This window comes from Alnus glutinosa, chromosome 9 (genome assembly GCF_958979055.1).
Source record: "Alnus glutinosa chromosome 9, dhAlnGlut1.1, whole genome shotgun sequence".
Lineage (NCBI taxonomy): Eukaryota > Viridiplantae > Streptophyta > Magnoliopsida > Fagales > Betulaceae > Alnus > Alnus glutinosa.
The window spans coordinates 3,427,005-3,448,529 of record NC_084894.1 but is presented as its reverse complement, the minus strand read 5'-3'; the positions used below and the strand labels follow the sequence as shown (position 1 = coordinate 3,448,529).

Here is a 21,525-nt window from a genome sequence, read left to right as displayed (position 1 = left end):
GCTTTTCTTTGTAGTTTTCAACTCCTATGAGAAATGGCTTTATCAAATTGACCTCGTTTAATACAACAATGCATGCTCAAGAGTCAAGAGTAAGTTACCAAATATTTTCTAAAAAAGAAAAAAAATAGTAAGTTACCAAATATACCAAACACATTCCAGCATGTCGGCAGGCACAGCTTTGAGGGGACAATTTATATTTGCGTGTTGAGTTTGAGTCGTGTCGAGACATGAGTATAAGACTATATAGGTCAATCTTATTCGAACCAAGTTTGGTATTGGATTCGTGTCAAGTTCGTGGATCACATCAAAAATTGCATGCAATTATGTCGCGTGCCGGGTTCAAGTTGTGTCGAAGTATGTTTATAAGACTATAGAAGTCAACCTTAACACGACCCATTTAATTATACGATTCAGACTTCTTAATCAGTAACCCTTTAATTTTATATTGGATTCGCGGATCGTGTAAAAAATTGACAACCCTAACCACAACTGCAGTAACATGCAAGTTCACAAATGTGAATGCTTTTACTTATATGAATAAAAGTGGTCCATTTAGTAAGATTTTGTGCAAGCCGATTAACATTGTGACAAACTTTTTTGAAAGACCAACCTGGAATAAAATTGAGAAGCCATCAAGCCCCGAAGATGAAAGGCTCTGGTTGCTAATCCGAGATGTTGTAGAAAAGAGAGACCACAAATAAGCGAGTGACAAATTGGATTTCGGATTAGGGAGTAAGGGTGTGTTTGAGATTGCGATTTCGTAAACAAAAAGAGCGATTTTAAACCAAATCGCAAAAAATGAACTGTTTGAGAATTGTTTTTTAAAAAAATTGCGATTTGAAATTTTTTTAAATCGCAGGCAATGTGATGCTTTTTTGAAAAATGAATGCTAGGGTTCCTTATAGTGTTCTTCTGATGTCCATTTAGAAGGACATAGATGTAATTAAAAAATTACTTCTATGTCATTCTGGATGACATAGATGGAAACGCATAATTTTAAAAAGCTAGCATGCGATTTTAAAGGTCAAACTGCAATTTTACCAAATGCTTAACTGCATTTTTAAAAATCATTTTTTCAAATCGCACATTTTTAAATCGTTATTTTTAAATCGCACTTTTTGAAATCGCAAACCCAAACAGATCATAAAATGACATTTATAATTATTATACAGGAAATCTGCAAGTTGCCAAGTTGAACAAAAATGAAATATGTTCAATCTACCATGCATATTGAACAATCATATCAATTGACGTAGCCGAAACGATAGAACGTGAAAAAGAAATTGTATTCTCAATACACAGACACCAACACACACTTTGATAGAAAAAATTGACATATTATCGATAATAAACTTGGATGAATTTTCAATACAACTGTTCATCTATTTATAATGAAACCATGAAGCTACAAAAAGGAAATAAATGTCCCGGAAACGAAAACAAAACAAAAGAATGAAGAATAAGCTAGTTATGGCAAAACTTGGTATCAAATAAAATATTATTATATAGATTATTCTTTAATCATCATCTTACACAGTTCTTTTATTTCTTGATTAATATTCTACAATAATATGTCCCAGATCATATTATAAAGTTAAGATGAAAATTGTAAGGGAAGACCCCCACAATATACATTGTTTACTAGGGTGTACATCAAATCTAGTATATGTTTTTGGGTCTAATCAAATGTATGTTTTTTTACTTTTAAAAAAAATGTTTATGTTTTTTGGTCTTGAAGCAATCCACATATGTTTTTTGTGGACAATGATGATGCAAGCCACAATGAAAGGCAATTAGATTAGAGAACCTGAACCTGGGCGTGTCATTGGCTGGGCCAGTCCAGGTTTGGATAACGGGATTTGGCTTTGGCACATATTTAATTTCAAGTTTTTTATGAGAAAAAAAAAATTAATTTGGACCAATAAAAAAAATTATAGCACACCTAAGCCAGACTATAGACAATGTCATTGATGCGGAATAAAATAAGAATATTCTGTCTTTAAATTTATTTAGGTTTTAAATTTTAAGAAAGCATGTATTTTGCAATTTAATAATGGGTTTGACACTTTAACCCAAAAGTCGGTCAAAATAAGGTTAGGTTTGGTCAAAAGTTAATCAAATTAAGATTAGGGTTTATTTTACGGTGTCTATTTAAAGGTTCTTTGTACTTTTATGGAGACAAATTATGATTTATTAAAAAATATATTTATTTTTTGGAGGCGTGATTCATCTTCTCTTTTGATGGTGAGACTTTGGTTTAACCTCTTCTTATCATTATTTTGGTGAAACTTTAAATTAACGTAAGATTTATATTCATTTTATGTTGTTTTCCTTTACGTTCTATGGTAATCATCCCCATAATGCAAAGTGGTTGGCCAAGTTGAAGGCATAGGAATTACAACTAGGAAGATTTTTTAACCCTTAGCATCTAATTCTTGTTTTAGTTGAATAAAGCTATTTTATTGCTTAAATAAACATGTACGAGAAGAAAAATAAAATAAAAATAGAACTTGTGATTTGACGTGGTATCAAAGAGGCTTCCAATAGTTTAGGCCTTGATGATCAAGACAAATATACCTCATCAATCCTTAATAAAAGCTCATATGAGTATATTTAAAATGATGGGAATGTTTCATAAGTTACAGAACTGAACAGCATAATGTTGTTACTGTTTATTTTTTTATTTTTTTTTCATTTTTTTTTATTACCAATCAACGTTAGAACATTCTCACCTTTTTCACTTTTTATATCACATTAATAATTTTTTTTTATTATTCAAATAAAAAAATTCACTACAATACAAATTTTTTTTTTTTTTCACTTTTTTATACAAATTCCTTTTATTTTATATCACATCATCACTTTTTACTAATTCTAAAACTAACAACACATTACTCTCTTCTGTTCTGTACATGTCTTTGCCAAACAAGCCGGATATACGCCATAATTCTTACAACCACAAAACTTAAGTTTTGTTTGGTAAACCATTTTCCTTCGCACTTTTGCTCTCTATTTTCAAATAAAAACATTAACAAACAACCTAAAACATAAAACACATCAAAATCGCTTTTACCTTTATGTCCCGTCATAATAATTTTTCAAAATACAAAAAGCACCATCCAAAAAGTATTATCAAACGAAACGGAGCCTCTTGCCGAAGTTTAAGTACCTCCAGCAAATCAACAAAAGCTTGCTTAATTCTGAGTATTGCTTCCTGGAAATCAAAACTGCATGGCTGAATGGAAACCTCTGGTACTGATCATTTCAAGTGGAAGCCGATGCAAGACTGCCACCAATGATGTTTTTAGTTACTTGTTTGGCCTTGGGAAGATGCTTCTGTTACTGCAGTAGTAGCTGGAACTGGTAGTGGAATATCTATGGCTCGTTTGATTACAGTTTCAAAAAGTATATTGTAGAAAATGGTGAAGAGTACGAGAGCAACTGCTAAATTTTTTAGAAAGGAATCCGAAAATTCTTCTTCTGTCATGTTATCCTTCGTAAGATCCACATCTGAAGCTGCAACATGTTAAAAACAGAACTATGTAATTATTGTAAGAGATGTTCACATGAAATGGAAAATCAGGCATCCCATTCTGCCTTGTTCGGTAACGCTTTTTAAGGCATTAATAGGAAACTCCAAACACAAAACACTCAAAACTATCTTTACTTTTATGTCACGTCAGAACAAATTTCAACCAAAAAGCAAAAAACACCCTATAAAAAGTTCTATCAAATGAACCCGAATCTCCAAGGACCAATAATTAGCAGCCACACATGAATTTCTATCCAAATCCACAAGTAAAATACTTCCCTTGGTAATTTTGATTCACTGTCATGTCAAAAGGAAAAGCTGTTTGGACATGTGGTTACAATTGCTTTGTGTATAAAACCCAGATAAAAATCTTTTTTTCTTTGTTCTTTTTAACATAACAATGCAAAATATGAGGAACCATGGTCTTTAAAATTCCCATGTGGTGGTCTTGAGGATAAATTTGCCAGAAATGGACGGCTTTGTGGAAAAAGCACAAATTCTGTCCGGCTTAATTATCTTCATTGATTCAGACTCGGGTGATTTTGAAGAAATTAGAGAAATGTTGGATAGAACAATTAAGAGTTTTGAAAATTTCAAGCAGCCAAATTTAGAACAATCACCCATGAATTGAACTGGTCTGAAACATGTTAATTGCAGCTAAAAGTAGTGATATCTCATATCTTCCTCTTCCTCTTCCTATAATGTTAGTCTAATGGCAGCCCACATATTTCTCATCAAAAGCAAAAGTTGCAAATGTATCATAGAAGAGAAAAAAGTGATTTCAACGCATTTGTATAATCAAAGTCACATCATTTGCACCAAACCAAGAAAGTAGGGACAACAAAAAAAAATATTGAGAGAGAGAGAGAGAGACAGGGAGTACCCCTTATCTTGGGAGTGCTGATTTTTTTCTGGGCGAGGGATTGGAGCTGCTGGTCAAGCTCTTGGAGGGCTTCTCTGGCCTTATCTGGGTCTACATCAAAATGTTGTGAATCTTTCTCCGCTGCATGAACAACACAAGATAGAAAAGAAGATGGGTGTGCTCTTCTTTTCTTACAAGCATCATCACTGTGTACTAGCGATTGAGATATAATTGTGAGTGCATTAGTTTTACTGGATGAAGATGTGGGTGGCAGCGATACTGGTGGCTTGTTGAGAAATGAGAGACTTGGCAGAGAAATCATTTGAATGTGGGAAATGAAACCACAGCCACTTACAACAATTTAACGATAAAACCTGCAGGGACATTCAGGCGTTTGTCTGTCTTTATTGTAGGGGAACGGTGGATATGGCCTACGGGGAAATTTTTTATTTCTATTTTTTAGAGATGGCCTATAGGGGATAAAGATGCATCAATTTTAGTTATTAGGATGTGTTTGTGATTGTGATTTCGTAAAAAAAAAGTGCGATTTTAAATTAAATCACAGGAAATGAACTGTTTGGAAACTGCGTAGAAAAGTGTTTATTCAAATCATATGTAATGTGGTACTTTTTTGAAAACACAGTATTTTAAAAGGCTAACCTGCGATTTTGCCAAACGCTTAACTGCGTTTTTAAAAATCAATTTTTTTCAAATCGCACATTTTAAAATCGCTATCTTGAAATCGCATTTTTTGAAATCGCAAACCCAAACAAACCGTTAGTATGTTAGTAAATAATGGGTAATGCTACATATTACTTTTGTGCCTTTTTTTGTCTTCTTAAAATTGATGTGGCTCTTAAAATCACCATTGAATTTATGATAAATCACTATTAAATTTTAATCCAATTGTGATTTTAAGAGTCACATCAAGTTTAATGGGACAAAAAAAAAAAATACAAAGGTGATATATAGCATTACACGCTATATAGGCAGATAATACCTTAATTTTGCATTCACACTTTATAGAGGGTGGAGTTTAATAACGGTCGGTCTTGGACAGGCAAGCGGAATCCGTCCATAACCGTAGACAGGCGGACAGGTTTTTTTTTTTTAAAAAAAAAAAATTAACTATGAACTTAATTTATATAGCCCTATTTTTTAAAAAAGCTTTTTATGAACTTTTGTAGATGGATATAATCTAATTTTTGAACTAAATATACTTGTAAATTATAATGAAAATATAAATTGATTGTAAACATTAGGCAATACAAGTATTTATAAACTAAAAATACACCACTTTGTTTTATAAGACAACAATTTTTCTATATGTACGGATAAGCAAAGGTGGATATATTATCCGTCTTTACCTATTCATATTCCGCTATCTACCTTCCCAAGGTTAGGGACTGATTATCCGCCCGTATCCTATGCGAACGGGTAGATGACGGATATGAGATGGTTTTTAATCTCCCACATAAACCCTTTAAATGTGAGAGAGTTTTTATGTGGTTGTCTGAGCAAATGCAACCCACCCACTTACTGAAGCAGATAAGTCTTATGACCTCTCTTATATTTGCTATCTGGATTGCTAGTAAACTTGAGAAAGTCTCTATGAGCCCACTTGTCCAAGTAGATCTCAAGCAGCTCGCCAACTTGCTCAGGTAAATGGCCCCATAAGCCCTTAGGGGTTGTCTCATATTTGTTGTCCGGAATACCAGTAATAAGATAAGCAAATTACTAACGATTTAGATCTGAATGTGGGAGTACATATATTTGGCATATCCCAATATAAGGCAAGAGCATTATCTTCGGGCGAGTCAAAATAATGTAAATGTTATTTTCGTCGGCTAAAATTCTAAAATGTGACCAAAATAAACTATATTAGGCTAAACAAAATGTTGAAATATTTGATGAGTTGCTAGAGTGAGTATTGTTCTCTCACCAATTGCAGGAAAAAAAAAAAAAAGAAAGTTTAATATTCTCTCCCTTCTTAAAGAAAGAACAAATAAAACAATTTAAAATGAATATTTAAATAAAATAATAAAAGTGAATAATTAAAATAAAGAGGCGGATGTTGGTGCTTTAGAAAAATTGGTAATTAAAATAGAAAAAAAAATTGTTTTTTTTAACTAAAATTGAGAATAAATTGTTTGAGCCATACGTGAATGTTAAGACCGTTTGTCACAATTTATTTTATTTTATTTTATAAATCATCAATTCCCCCAAATGTTTCAGTTAATATAATATAATATATTTAATTATTTAATTAATATTTTAATATATTTTTATTATATATATTGTAATTTTGGACAATGAATGTCAGGGTTAATCCCTCGTGTCTTTATAGTATGGATGAGTTAATAACTTAATATACGAGTTCTCTTTCGGTCATCAATTATTTGGATGCGAATCTTTTGTGAGTTTCACTTATAAATTATTATCTTTTTTCTAATTTAACTCCGAGAAGTTATTCCTACACTCATTTCTCACAACAGATCCACAACAAATTGACGTGGCTGGTTATATTTTATTATTATTTTTGTTTTATTTTCTTTTCTTTTTGTAAAAAAATAATAAAATATTATTAGTCACGTCAACTTGTTATAAAGCTGTTATGAAAAATGAGTGTAGGGATCATTTCTCATATTTCTTAGTGTCATTTCTTCCTTACCCAATTCCTTTGGTATATAATTTCAGAACTATTTTAATTGTTTTGGGACTTTGTTGATAGGGGCACCCCTGGCCTCTCTTGTAATATAATTTTTTTTTTTTTTTAATAAAGTTTATCTCATTTTTCTTTTTCTTTTTTTTTTAAAAAAGTTATATAATTTCGTTAATATCAATGTGCTGTTTTGGTCAAAAATAGCACTGGAAAAGGCAAACCTATCACCAGCAATAATGAACACTTTTGATAGCCATGCTTTTGTTATGCTTGGGAGGGAGAAAGCTTCTGGAGCTTCTTTCTTTCTTTCTTGCTCTCTCTCTCTTTTTTTCTTTTTTTTTTTAAATAGTAAAAAAAAAAAAACTTAAAACACAAAATACTTAAAATTGATTTCAAATTTATAACATTTTTTTTCAAACGAAAAATAAAAAATAATTCTAAAACGTATTAACAAACGATCAAAATATGGTAAGTATGCAAGGCTAAGCTAATAGGGGGCATTCATGTCATTCTCACGAATGGACTTTCAAGTAAAGCTTCTTTGAATATGGAGCTACCAAACCCTTGAAATAGATGTTCTTGTCTCTATTGTCTCATATCTTAATCCACTAGCCATAATGTCATTATGACTAGTGGACTAATCATAGTTAAATTACATTACTTTTTTTTTTTTTTTTTTAATAGATACTTAAAAAAAGAAGGGTTAAATACTCTAGTAGTCTTTGAGTTTTATGTTTTTTTAAATTTAGTATCCGAGTTTTCATTTGTTTAATAGGTGGTACTTGAGTTAGAAGTAAAAACTCATTTGGTACCTTTGTTACATTTTTTTCCAAATATTAACGGCTTACCACGTGTCAATCGCTGAGGTTGACACGTGGCATTATACAGACTTGATCTGAATTCTCTTCAAAAAGACTGACTTAGGCATCGGAGTGGATCCGGCTGACACTCCCAGCGAGCTTCTTTAATATTTGTTATTTTGCAAGAGAGAATGAATAATTTTACAAAAGTTTATGTCATCATACCAAAAATTGTCTCAACAATGCGCATTAAGAAGTGTAGTCGGTAGTGTTTATTTTTTCATTTTTTTGTTTGCCACTACAATATTACATAAGGCCAATTGACCTTATGTTGTCATCTAAATTTACTTTAAAAGAGAGTGATTATATCTTACATCAAAATAAAAGAAATTAGACTCATTAAAAAAAAAAAAAAAAAAAAAAAAAAAAAAGAAAAAAGAAAAAAAGAAGAAGAAGAAATTAGAAAAATCTGATATGGGGGCAAACCCAACCAACTTTATTATATAATTTTTTTTTTTAAATAAAATTACAATACACCTAACATTACTAACAAAAAAAAAAAAAAAGGTAAAATAATAATAATAAAAAAAATGTAGTACGGAAGGTCATCAAGCTCTTGCCTTTTCAACCAAATTTAGACCCCCAAGAGAAAGCATTCGTAAGTGCGCACTGTAACGCCTCTTGACTTCGCGGCACAGACACGTAAACAGAGAGACCCAGAAAAACAGAGAGGGGAGAGAGAGAGAGAGAGAGAGAGATGAAGAAATCAGGAGGCGCAGAGAAGAAGAGGGTACGAAGATCTACAGGAGCCGTACAAAATGGCGCCAGAGATCCCAACTCCGATACTCCTCCTAGGGTTTGTTTTCTCTCTTTCTCGCTCTAGCTCTCGCTCTATCCATCTGATCTAGGGTTTCTCTACGCACAGTGTGATACGAATTAGGCGTTTGGAAATGGAAATTTTTATTTTTTTCAATATGAATTGTAAATGAAAAGGTAAATGTTTAACAGGATTTATCGCATGAAATTCCATTATACGTACAGATTATGTATGCAAGTGCCTGTGTATTTTTGTATGTCAGGGCTTAGAATTGTTGATTAGTGTACTTGAAATGTGGGGTTCTTGATTTCTTTAATACTTAGTTTGTTTGCCGAGAAGGTACTGTGGAAAATCGAATTAAGAAGGGTGAATGTGATGCTTTTGGTTGTTTGGGACCGGCGGATAGTTATGAGAATCATACACCCCCATTGAGCCCAATACAATTATCGGTGTCCCCGTCTGTTTATCGTTTCTTGGAAAATTGGAACGGCCTTAACAATGTGTCCCCGGAATTTTGATTTTTTTTGTTGGTTTTCCTGGTTTCTGAATCGATGAAATTATCACGCCCATTACCTTTAAATGGACTAAGAGTGAGATTGCTTAGGGTGCGGGGACGCCTTTTGGCAATTGGGTTTCATATGTCTTAGATTTCGATACCTTATTAAGTTTATTCACATAGACTTGATTAATGATGCATTGTTTATTATGCTGTTTTATCATTGCAGTCTTTTATGTCTACTTTATGGCTTGATGCTGGTCTCTATGTGGTGATTTTTTTGGCAGTTTTTGTTGGGAAGGATGTGCTTTGCGGACCAGATTTTATTTCTGGTCATAATTTGTAGATTTACATGTTTTTTCATTTTTTACCCTCTTCGCTCGGATTGTCATTTTTTTTTTCTTTTCTTTTCAGAAACAAGCTGCTAAGGATGTGTTTCAGTTGTTTGCTGAGAAGGTGAGAGACCATAAGGGTTTGGTGTCTAGGTGGGCTGTTTTACAGGAGACACGTGTGGAGTACTTCAGAGGGAAGGATTTTGCTAGCTTTTTGAGAAATCATCCAGATCTCAAAGATATTCTAGAATCAGATAGGACCCTAGAGACTGAAGATATTGGTAATTCTCTGTTAAGAAAGAATCTTTTAGTGCGCTGTGATCGTGTGGTGAAAACTCTTCGTCCTGGGAAGAAAAAGTTGTCTACATGGCCAGCACATCTAGAGATTTTCCCAGTAAGTAATTTCGATATGTAAGATTTAAATGTATTGATGGGTAACTCCTTGCTTTGCAGTTAGATGTATGAGACACATAATTTTATTTTATTTTTATTTAGCTGCATGCATTACATCTAGCCTCTTAGTTTATCTTTCCACAACTATTTACCTGATTAGTTGACTCCTTAGAGCCCAAGCCTGTTCAGCTGGTTTTAGCTCAATTTGTTGATTTTGTTCGTGACTAGTTCTTTGCAACAAATAGATTTTGTTACCCCCTAAAATCCTTTCATCATGGATGTGCTACACTTGATTGTTCCAAGTTGGAATTATATTATAGTCTCCAACGTGCGAGGGAGTGTTAAAGGATTTCATTCTTATCTTTTATTTAGTTGAGTTTATCTTTATCTAGGTTTAGTGGTATTTATTTTTAGGGAAAATATTCTAAAAACCCGCCTATGCTTTTTATAATTTTGCATGACCTGAGAATCAATTTAGCCAATTTAATACCTGAGCTTACAAAGATTTTAAATCTAAGACTTAGCTTTATTTTCCTCAAATAAATAACAAAAATGAAATGAAAAGAATGTTTTTGATAAGTAACATGAAAAGACTTTTAGCTTTATACCCTTTTCATTAAAAATTTAAAAAATTAAAAAAAAATTCAGAGGGTGGTGCCCAACTAATGAGAAGGGTATTATCATAAAAAATTATATGATAATTTCTGCTTGCTTTTACTTTATCTAGAAAGTTAGGGGCATGTTTGTAGTTGTTTCTTTAGGCCAAATATCAATATTTGACTATATTTTGCAGGATCAAGTATTTTCTGAAAATGATGCCTTTTTTGCGTGGACATTTGTAAAACGGCGACCGCTTTGGCAGACTCTTCTCTCATTTTTCTGGCCTGTGTTGACACTAGCAATTTGCTTGTTTCCCGTGTATCCCCATCGGTGCAAGCTTCTAATACTCTACTCTTGCGCAGGAGTCTTGCTACTTATTCTGTCACTGCTTTTATGTAAGTTGTCCCATGCTTATTTATTTTATATTCTTCTCAATGTGGGTCATTCTTAGATCCTTGTTACAATGTCATGATTAATGGTGTACTAGTTTGAAGTAAGCCATTTGTCATTTTTGTTGCACCAATTTTTCACTATTACTGCCACTAATCGACAATTGTGCATCCTGTCATGTTTAGGCAACCGACATGGTTGTAGTAATATATTTTGTTTTCAGGTTGCTGTGTAAGATAAATGCTCCAACTTTCTTAATTTAAATGTCTTTCTTTCCTTTTTAGGGCATCCCAAAATACATGTCCACTTTCTTACTGTTGAAGTTCTAACTTCTTCAATTACTGTTACCTTTTTTAAAAAGGTAAACAAGATTCTTATTAAATTCATGTCAGCTTTAACAGACAGGAAATTTTAGAAAAATTACTATATCAAAATAAGATATATATATATATATATATGCAAATATTATAGTTAGTAATTGCTAGGGTTTTTGTTTTCTTGAAAATTTTTGTTTGGTTATATTATGCAATTCCATCTCTAATTCAGCTGCAGGAACTAATTGTTTCACTTCTTTTAGGATAAAAACTAAGCTGCTCGGTACTGTAAGTTGTGCTCTTGTATTTGTGGAAACTTTGATCTAGTTAATAAGAACTAGAATTGGTTGGTGGTGATAGCTCTATCATCAATTCATTTGCACTTGGGGTGCCCGGATGTACTCTTTTTCCTTTTTAATTGAGAGCACTGCTGCTTTAGCACTTGGGATTCAAGTTTGGCTGATTTAAACTTTGAAAGGCCAACAATTAGCACACGTCTGATGGGGTGCATTATCATCAATTCATTTGCACTTGGGGTGCACGGATGTACTCTTTTTCCTTTTTAATTGAGAGCACTGCTGCTTCAGCACTTGGGATTCAATTTTGGCTGATTTAAACTTTAAAAGGCCAACAATTTAGCACACGTCTGATGGGGTGCATTATCATCAATTCATTTGCACTTGGGATGCACGGATGAACACTTTTTCTTTTTTAATTGAGAGCACTGCTGCTTTAGCCCTTGGGATTCAAGTTTGGCTGATTTAAACTTTAAAAGGCCAACGATTTAGCAACAGGTCTGATGGGGTGCATTAACTACAAATATTACATTGACATGGGCTTGCTTCCTTTGCCCCTCTCTCTCTCTCTCTTGTATGTGTGTATATATAGGAAATATCTTCCTCCCTGTCCATTTTTTGCATTAAAAATTATGTTTCTTGTTCAAATACGATGACCACTTTATGACTGGTTTAATATGAGTTAATGTCAGTCTGAAATGGGTAGTGATAATTTTTCACCATGTTCAACGGAAACCTATCTTTGCAAGCTCTATGATTTGAATTAAGGCACTTTAGTGCAAGTATCAGCCATGAAAGAACGTTTTTAAATATATTGTGATGATCTGATGGTCTATCACATAAGAAATAATATGGTGGATTATAAAATAGGCATCTTGTAACCGGTCTGGAGTGCTTAGGATTAGTGATGGTTATGGGCTGGTGTCCTTGTCCCAATTTTGGATGATATTTGGTAGTTTGATTTACTTTTCTGAAGGTCCACTTAGGCATGGGTTTGAGGGCCAGTTGATTGTTTGTGCTTTTTGAGATGCTTTGGATTGTGATTGGGAATTGCTATATGATGTCGATTTTAGAGTTCCAATTTGTATAATGATCCTTTATGTAGAATTGGTTCCATGCACCACTCTTCATCTGGTTCTGATGACGTCTTCGACTGCTGTCCCATCAGATTGTGTGTGTGTTTTAAGGAGATTAATGTTTTCTTTCCTATGATCAATGAACTTTTCTTTTGTCTACCTACAAGCGGTGCAGTCACCCAGTTACAGATATTTTAAGAGTCGCCTGACTTCATAAATCATAAACAGGAGTCACCAAGATTCTATCAAATAGCTGTTATGTCTTAGGAACCCTGTTTCTTTCAAGAAAGCATTTTTAAGTGTTTTTCATAACTATCTGCACAAGATTGAGGAAGATTGCAACTAAGTTAATGAGTGAACTTTTGAGCTTCCTGTTTTTGCTATTTATGTTCTCTTACTGGACTCTGGTCACTTTGAGGAGCTAGAATTAATTACAGCCTTTTCTGTTTTCTTGATGTGATATTATCTCACTATGGAGCCCGACAGTTAACTTCAATTAACTTATGTTGTTTTCTGCTGGCATTTCATTTAGATTTCTTTTTAATTTGCAGTGAGAGCTACTGCATTTGGTGTTCTTTATATACTTCTTGGAAAACGCGTTTGGTTTTTCCCTAACATACTTGCCGAGGAAGCAACATTGCGAGAGCTATTCCGTTTATGGCCCATGAAAGATGAGGAGGAGCGACCCAAGTGGACGACGAGGCTTTTCTATGCGGTTGTGGCTGTGCTGGTCATATTGTTGCTGAGGCACCACGCCCCTGATGAGGCTGCTAGAGCAAGGTTAGTGTTGAATATAATAACCTGTGTTTGATAGAACTTTTTCCTTTTTCCATTTTGTTTTCTCTCAAAACAAAAACATTAACAAACAATTCAAAATACAAATCACTCAACACTATTCTCACATTTATATCCACCGTAACACTTTTTCAAACAAAAAAATAAAAATCACCCTCCAAAAAGCATTTACAAACGGAGCCTAATTTCCGTAGCAGGAAAACTACTTCTCTGCATTGCCTCTTTTCATGTACCTGAAATATCAATTCAACCAATCTTGCAGGTATCAGAAGCGGGTCTCCAACATAATTGATGATGTTCTCGAGTGGTCTCCAAGATTAGCTCTGTCCGGGATGATGGACAAGCAGCAAACTGTCGTTAACGGCACAGAAGCAAACAGCAGTTTTACAGATGCGAGCAAGGCTCCATCCGACAATAAAGGGGAGGAAACTGTTTCAGAGCAGTATGCGGCAGAAGAAGTTGAAAACCTAGAGGATGCTGAGCAACATAAACATGATGATCATATATGATACAAACTATGCAGGTGCTTAGTGAACTACAGGTTACGTTGCCTTTATGCCCTTTTTGGTTTTTGTTTTTTTGACTTTTGAGTGTAAAACCTTGTATCAAACAATCGCAATAAAGCAGGTGGTTTCAAATGTAAGCCTTTTAATAGTATTTAGATATTGATGATACGTTTATACGGTGCTTTATATACCGATCTGTTATTGTGATGTTGGTCCATGCTTTGACAGACGAATTCCCCGTTATTTCATATCACAATCATGGACTTTGTTCCAGCTCGTGCGTGGATTCTATGAATTAAACATACGACGGAAATAAATTTTTTTTAAAGGAAATTAAGGTCATGGCGATTCCGGGTCACTCAACATAGGAGAATGTGATTAATATTTTTTTGCATATTATGAGCTTCAACTCATAATTTTTAACTTCGTCGGGCACTTTTTAGTGCTAATTGGCCTTGACGAGAATTTTTTCCTTTTTTCCACTCTTGATAAGCTGATTAAGAATGCTTTCAAACACAAGGTGAAAAACAGCTACTTAACTACAAAAAAAAATGTGCTTTAAAGTGGACACTACAATAGACTTCCAAAGCCTTCCAGCTCTGAAGAGAAAGCAAATGAAAGTGAAAATAAAAAATAATGCTAGAGAAAGTCCCAATCAGAAAAAAGGTTAGAACCGTTAAGACGGAAGGAGCATCCACTTGATTTGTCTTGAGGATTCCTACCTGAATTTTGCACACCAAAACCAGGTAACCAGCCACAATACAAATACAACTTCGTGCCACAAGCAAAATCGTCCAGGAAATTTCTGCAGGCATGCACATACAAGTATGCCAGAATGGTCAACAATTTACCCCATTCGGCTCCAGAACCGCCCACAAGTCAGAATGAAAAATCATTATTTCAAAGTTTGATGTTTTGCAAAATAAGCCACAATTCAATTCCTATGAGTAACATTAAACACAAAGTGCACCAAGGTCAAGCCCCCTATCAAGCAAGAAGGTTAATACATTTAATCCAGAGTTAAAAGGCAAACTTTGAGTCATCTAATCTCTATACTCTGTACAACGGGCAGAAATGGGAGGAATGAAGCACTGGAAATCATTTAACAAGCCACATGGCCCATTCACCATCTCTTCCCCACTCTTCATCCATGCCACATGCACGATCTTAAAGCCAAGAATGAATTGCCGCCTGGCAGACGAATTGCCAAGAATGCTTTCAATAGATAAACAGGGAATATACATCCCATTTGGGGCCAATCCTCCATCTTGGCACCCAACTCCGCCCTGGGATTCACTGGATGGCAAGACGCCTCTGTGAAGCCTGGTTAGAAGAAACGCTTCCCCATTTCAAGTCGCCTTCCTCACCTCTTTCACCAGCACGCAGATACGACGAAGCCTGCAAGCTGTTGTGATTCTGGAAGTGGTCACGGCCATTTACATAATTGTGAGCATTGGGAGCGTCATGCATCCGATCCTGTTGCCCATGGGAGGAATTCCATGTTCCAGCAGAGTCAGTGAGCAAGGGCTCCGAACCAGATGAACTTGCAGATTGTGATGAGAGAGCTGGCCCAGAAGTTGTGCCCTTTTCTTTGGCTTCATGGTTTGAGGCATCAGTACCATTTTTCTTTGCAAAGCGCCCTCCAGTACCCCTAGCCCTTCTCATAGCATGCTGGTGACGAGATTCATGAAGATATGGCTGTAGAAGATTGGAAATTAACAATATACCAAAGAGAAGGCGCTCAAATTGCACATATGGCAATACATTTTACTTATAACAATGGAAGCTCAAATTGCACACAAACAATATATTTAATTCACAACAGTACCGACAGTTTTAATTTGAGAAACTTATTTACCTCCATTCGATACAAATCACATATCTGCTTAAAACATCAGTAATAACCAAAATATGTATCTTATATCAAAAGGCCAAAAGTTAAAAAGTATACTTCCTCAAACTCTTCAAAAGAATATTCCTTCCTTTCCCCCTTTAACACTTCACTTTGAAATGAGTGTCCCATATGGAAAGTTCAAAGCACCAATAATAAAAGGATAATTTGGGAGAACATACAAAAAGACTTGAGTTTCCAGAGCATTAAAAAAAGTTCCTCAAGATGCGAATTGTTCTTTTCTTAATTAAGACACATATTATGGAATGAAGTACTATTAACTAAGGAAGCAGTATAACATCAGCAAAATATCTAAAGCTGTGGCTTCAACCATATTAACTAAGATACTCAACAACAAAATTAAGGCACTTATCCATTTATACCTTTCTAACTTTCACCAACTTCTTTTCAAGCTCAGCCTTGGCGCGTGCTTGTCTCCGCCTCAGAATACCTTGGTACTGTTTGGCATTAACATAAACAGGCTCTTGTGCCATCTCGAGGCGCAAAGGCATTCTGGCATGTTGCATTCCGAGAAAAGGAGGATAACCCTGACCATTACAAAGATATGTCAGACCATTCCACCTTATAGTAAATTATCCAAGGGAAAAGATTTATATAGTGGTATTAATAGTCTAGTTAGTGTGAAGCTTATAAATCCACCAAAAGGATAACTACATTGATGCAATAAAAGCAAACAACCTTATAGGGAAGAAGTTATTTTTATTATCATTACCATTGTCATTGTTATTTGGTTGTTGTAGCATAAGAATAATGGTCAAACTGTCATTAAATAAAAGGAAAAGAACACAGGTTAATCCACAAACATAGTAGAGAACCAAAAAAAAAAAAAAATTTGCTAATAGTTTCTGATTACTGTGCTGCTAAGTCAACCATGCAGATTGCTGCGCAAAGCCACCCATTAAGAGAGATCTAGAGCTTCATGCAAGTTGAGTATCTCAATTGGTGACATAATCTTGGAAGATGATAGGCTATATCCACTAGAGATTTATCTAGGTTGAGTATCGTCATAAGAGAATAACTTCTATAGGAACCTGCCACAAATAAGGTTCTTTGTACCCTCAAATAAAAGAATGACATGTTAACGTGGAACACAAAAACTCAAAAAAAAAAAAAAAAAAAACACCATATTATTTGCTATTCTCTTCCACAATCATCTTCAAAACTCCAAAATTCTCATTACCTCAATCCTAACGCCACCTCCCTCTCCTCCGCCGAAAGCCCAATCCTCACTGCTTGGATTAAGCGATTAATTCAGTATTTTACCTCCTTATTGACATCTGGGTGATATTTTAGAGCAAGTTTACGATAAGCCCTTTTGATTTCATCTTGAGTTGCAGAGGGAGACACCCCCAAAACCTCATAAGGAGATTCTTTGCGACTCGCTCTCAAAGGGGAAATACTAATTTTTTGCTTGTAATTCCAGAACCTGATGATGGGTATCGAAGATTTAGTTTGGTTTTTTAAAGAGAGAAGTGAAAGGTGAGGAAGAGATCTAAACCAGAGGTGATAGAAACAAAGGCGGGTGGTTTGTTGTGTCAGAGCCAATTCATGCTTGTTCATCAAGTAATCTATGAATCTTCGTTCGCTCGTGTCAATGAAGATTCTCGTTGAAACAACACTTTGGATGTGAAGTCCTATGAACCAGACCATGTTCTTTCACTATTTTGCAGTCGAGTTTATTTAGTTGTATTTCCCATTTCCAATGGTGAGGATTGAGCTTTCGACAGAGGAAAGAGAGGTGGTGTTAGAATTGGGGAATGGGGATTTTGGAGTTTAGAAGACAACTACAGAAGAGAATAGCAAATAATTCGGTGTTTTCGTTTTTTTTGTTTTGTTTTGTTTTTTTTCCTGTTTTTGTGTTCCACGCTAACGTGCCATTCTCTTATTGGAGGGGAAAAAGAACCTTGTTTGAGCCAAGTCCCTATAGAAGTTATTTGCATCGTCATAAACCTATAGAGAGGTTGCTTCTAACAAGGATGTTACTGAAACCAAGATGCTTTGCTTCCTTATGGCCAAGATCATGATCACCATCACCATTGCAACTCCCCCAACTGGAAGGCATGGAACACCATTGTACAAGAATATGCTACTGTTCTCTGCCTGACACAATCATTTTGGAAAAAATATTTCTAGTCATACTGACTCTGTCCAAGAGCAGATGAGTGCAACTATGCCCCCCAAAAAAATGCAGTCTATGAATATGAAAAAAGAAAGGTCTTCAATTTCCCACTGACCAAGGCCCACAGAAGTGAATAAAAATGACGATTCCCCACCTAAATGCAATTAATCCAAAGCCCACACAAATTTACAGAAGATATATATATATATATATATATATATATATATATATATATATATATATTTTAAAGCAATGAAAAGGATGGGAAAAAAAAAACTCAGAATCAGTTGAACAATAATTTATCAAAACAAACAAACGTTGGCAACTCTTGTACTCCAATGATCAAACAGAAAAGTGCTATGGCTTACACCTTAAGTAAGTATGACTTCCACTCACAGATCCACAACTTGACATGGAGGCCAAAGCTTTCAGATAAATGACTTGCTGTATCTTAAGTTTCAATAATAAAGTTCCAAATAAGTTGTTAACCAAATGATTACACATCAAAGTTTTATAGTTTGAATCATCAAGCATTTTACAAAGTTCATTTGAGATCTCAAAAGACAAAAAAATCGTAATCGACTCAGGGAATGCACCCCAGTGGCCCTCCCAACACCTAAATCTGAAACAAGAAAATTCAGAAAACTACTAAAAACAGCATGAGATTAGGCCACTCACGCTCAACTTCCTTGATCATAGACAGTGTGCTAGCCCTTTCTCCAATTTAGTGAGCAGATGTAACATTCAGTTCGTTTTCAAACTAAAGATAAAAATTTGCTAAGAATATCACCTATCCTTGACATCCACTAACTTGGAATCCTGGTACCAAAAAGACCATATTGCTTCATAACTGAGTAACAAGGTCAATATTCTTATCCCAAGAGCCCCCAAAATCTATGAACTGTTGGGGCTAATATTCCATAAAATGACATTACAGAAACGTATGGTACCCTCCCACTTAGAACAATATGTGGTCAATTCCCGATTCTTCTCCCAAGAGATGAAATCAATCCTTCTACACTTCCCCAACCCAAATCACAAACAAAGAAGAAACCTGGGTGAAAATCATATCCTGACCTCAGTTCAAGTCCTCTGAACAGCCTGAATGACATCTTATATCTAGCAACTATGTATCTTAGAATTTGATTACTCACCCCAAGCTCAAAAGCTGAAAATTAGTATACAGAAAACAAAAGGAAAAGAAACTGAGAATTGTGTACCTCTTGACTATTCAGTTTGACAGGATGTCATAAAAAAAATAAAAAATGAGAACTGATCTTATATTTGAACTTCTTTAGTAAGAAAAGAAAGGTACAGAATTTTCAAAATCCAATACATTGAATGTAACATGCAATAATTGCAATAGACTTTTTAGGAATATATTTCAAGGCTAAAAAATATACCTCTCAAGAGCATTATTTTATGCAAGTGAAAATAGAGGCAGTTTGCCATTAACAATCAACAAGACATCATCAGTCAATCACATATGAGCACAAGAGGTTAATCTTACATAAGGCTGGTGTCCATAGGGTGCCATCATTCCCCCATAATATGGATCCTGATAAGGATTTGACGCGCATGCCTGCAAAAGAATTGCAACAAAGCTAGGAATCCCTTCGGCTCCAATATCACGCAAGTTTGAGTTGTCTAATTTTATACATTAAACAGAATCTTCAGTCCAAAAGTCTTGATCAATTATCAGCAGATGATTGGACTTTGATAACGATAAATTTTCTTTCTTTCTTTTTTTTCCTTTTTGTGTGTGGTGTGGGGGTGTTCAAAACAAAACACACTTACAATTGAGTGTCCAACAAGTTCAAGCTGTGGAGGTTGGGTGAGACATTCATCACGCATAGGTGCAGTTGACGCAACATGCTGCATGTTTTGGTGTTCTTGTGCATAATTTCCAGCTGAAATTGGAAATAAATTATGTTTAGTACTTTGCCGAACTTATATCCTCCAAAAAGGCTGACAAGAATATTTATATCTCAAGAAAATGTCAAGCTCATAAATCAGTCCGGAAATCATAGTAAGTGGTTTATTTGTAACATACATTTATACAAATTCTGTGTTTAAAAGTTCTTAGTATAACCATTTAAAGCACCTGATCTGGAAGATGTAGTATTTTGTGATTCTTTGGTGGCATCATCATCGTCCTCATTCAATCCACCATTTGATGGAGATTGACCGTCGTTGGAATCTGAAACACCATTTGGGCATTCCAACGAAGATGAATTGGATACGTTTCCCCCTGTCACAACCGGAGACATGGGGTTGTACCCAGTACGCCACCAAGGTTCAGTGTAGACACTCGTCGGTGGAATGACATGTGAACCAGGGTCTAGTCGATTTGCATTTTCAGACTTTGACTGCATACCTTCCAAATCCCTTCAATAAGCACAGTTCTCTTTATTTCCTGTACAACTGTAGATAGAAAACAACCCCAAGTTAGGAAAAACTCTTTGGAGAGAGTTTTCACATAAACAAGCACAAAAAACAGATATACCAGAATCAGGACCTTCATTTTTATTTTTCTTAGCGTAACAATACCTTCATTAATCTAGCATCATGACCACCCAACTAAATAAAGAACTTAATTTTAAACGAAATCGTGGCATTTATTGCATCCAAATGACACAGACAACACAAAATAAAGATGGAAAGGAAAAGACATCATATCATGCAGGCCCCAGCTTTCATCAGAATTTTCACGTATCAGTTAGTTGTATCAAGCTCAATTAAGTGAGAGCTTCTACTTTCCGGGTTCCAAAATAAGATTAAACATAAATTCACAACTCAGTTTCGGATTTCCCCTTCAAGATTTTTAAGCAATAGAGAAGAGAATAAATTTCACGTACAAAGAACATCTTGAAATCAACTTTCATACTATCAAGTTCAGATTCCTCAAAACCGACCACCTAATCTTAACAACCTGACGCAATGATTCCCAAAAAATCTCAAATGGAATAACTTTTTAGCATTCCAGTTCCCAAATAATTATTTCATTCTTGGATACTTGGGTAAATTTCATTAAACTAACCGGTAAAACTTAAAAATTCATGATCACACTATGTATTATTTCACCAAATATTCTCAGGAAAACCAAATCCCAACAGACAAACAGTACTTCAAAATTAACTTTCACACTATCAAGTTCAGATTCGTCAATTCCCAGTCATGCAAACACACATTTAACTCCCAATCAGAAGAATTCCATCAAATTCTCGATTCCCGCAAACAGAGCAGAACCCAAACTCCCACATGCAAACAACCTTTGGATTTCAATTTCAGACTCCCATTCCAAATTCCTCAGAACCCAAACAGAATCGAATAAAAAAGACGGAATTCAACCGAACACCCGAATACCTGAAAACCCTAGAAACCGAAACCCCGTCATCGAAAAATTCAATCACACATCAAATAATTTTCAACAAAATAAAGACTTCAAAGCAATTGAGCGACAATCTGAGCACTTACTTGCTCTGTGAGAGAAGAAAACCCTAGAATTTCGGTCCTCAAGAATCTGAGAGAATCCAAAAGGGTCAATCCGATTTCTCTCCGAGTTCTCACACACTGTGAGAGAAATTATAACAGTGATAGAAGGGCTTTGCCGGCTTAAAATC

The 21,525-nt window shown here is 34.8% G+C and overlaps 3 protein-coding genes across 3 annotated transcripts; 1 reads left to right on the top strand and 2 right to left on the bottom strand.

The window, feature by feature from the left end:
* Positions 1-3,041: 3,041 nt before the first annotated feature.
* On the bottom strand, positions 3,042-4,764 carry LOC133878291 (uncharacterized). Its single transcript, XM_062316825.1, has 2 exons — positions 4,416-4,764; positions 3,042-3,516 (listed from the first exon to the last, which is right to left on the bottom strand). Exons 1-2 carry the CDS (start codon positions 4,714-4,716, stop codon positions 3,305-3,307), a joined length of 513 nt encoding a protein of 170 aa, XP_062172809.1. The 5' UTR covers positions 4,717-4,764; the 3' UTR covers positions 3,042-3,304.
* Positions 4,765-8,492: 3,728 nt separating this feature from the next.
* On the top strand, positions 8,493-14,078 carry LOC133877119 (uncharacterized). Its single transcript, XM_062315357.1, has 5 exons — positions 8,493-8,712; positions 9,584-9,895; positions 10,688-10,889; positions 13,122-13,350; positions 13,628-14,078. The coding sequence occupies exons 1-5, from the start codon at positions 8,614-8,616 to the stop codon at positions 13,872-13,874; spliced, it is 1,089 nt and encodes a 362-aa protein (XP_062171341.1). The 5' UTR covers positions 8,493-8,613; the 3' UTR covers positions 13,875-14,078.
* Positions 14,079-14,748: 670 nt separating this feature from the next.
* Positions 14,749-21,525, bottom strand: LOC133877120 (nuclear transcription factor Y subunit A-1-like). Its single transcript, XM_062315358.1, has 6 exons — positions 21,380-21,525; positions 20,007-20,326; positions 19,700-19,812; positions 19,413-19,484; positions 16,146-16,310; positions 14,749-15,569 (listed from the first exon to the last, which is right to left on the bottom strand). The coding sequence occupies exons 2-6, from the start codon at positions 20,275-20,277 to the stop codon at positions 15,165-15,167; spliced, it is 1,026 nt and encodes a 341-aa protein (XP_062171342.1). The 5' UTR covers positions 20,278-20,326; positions 21,380-21,525; the 3' UTR covers positions 14,749-15,164.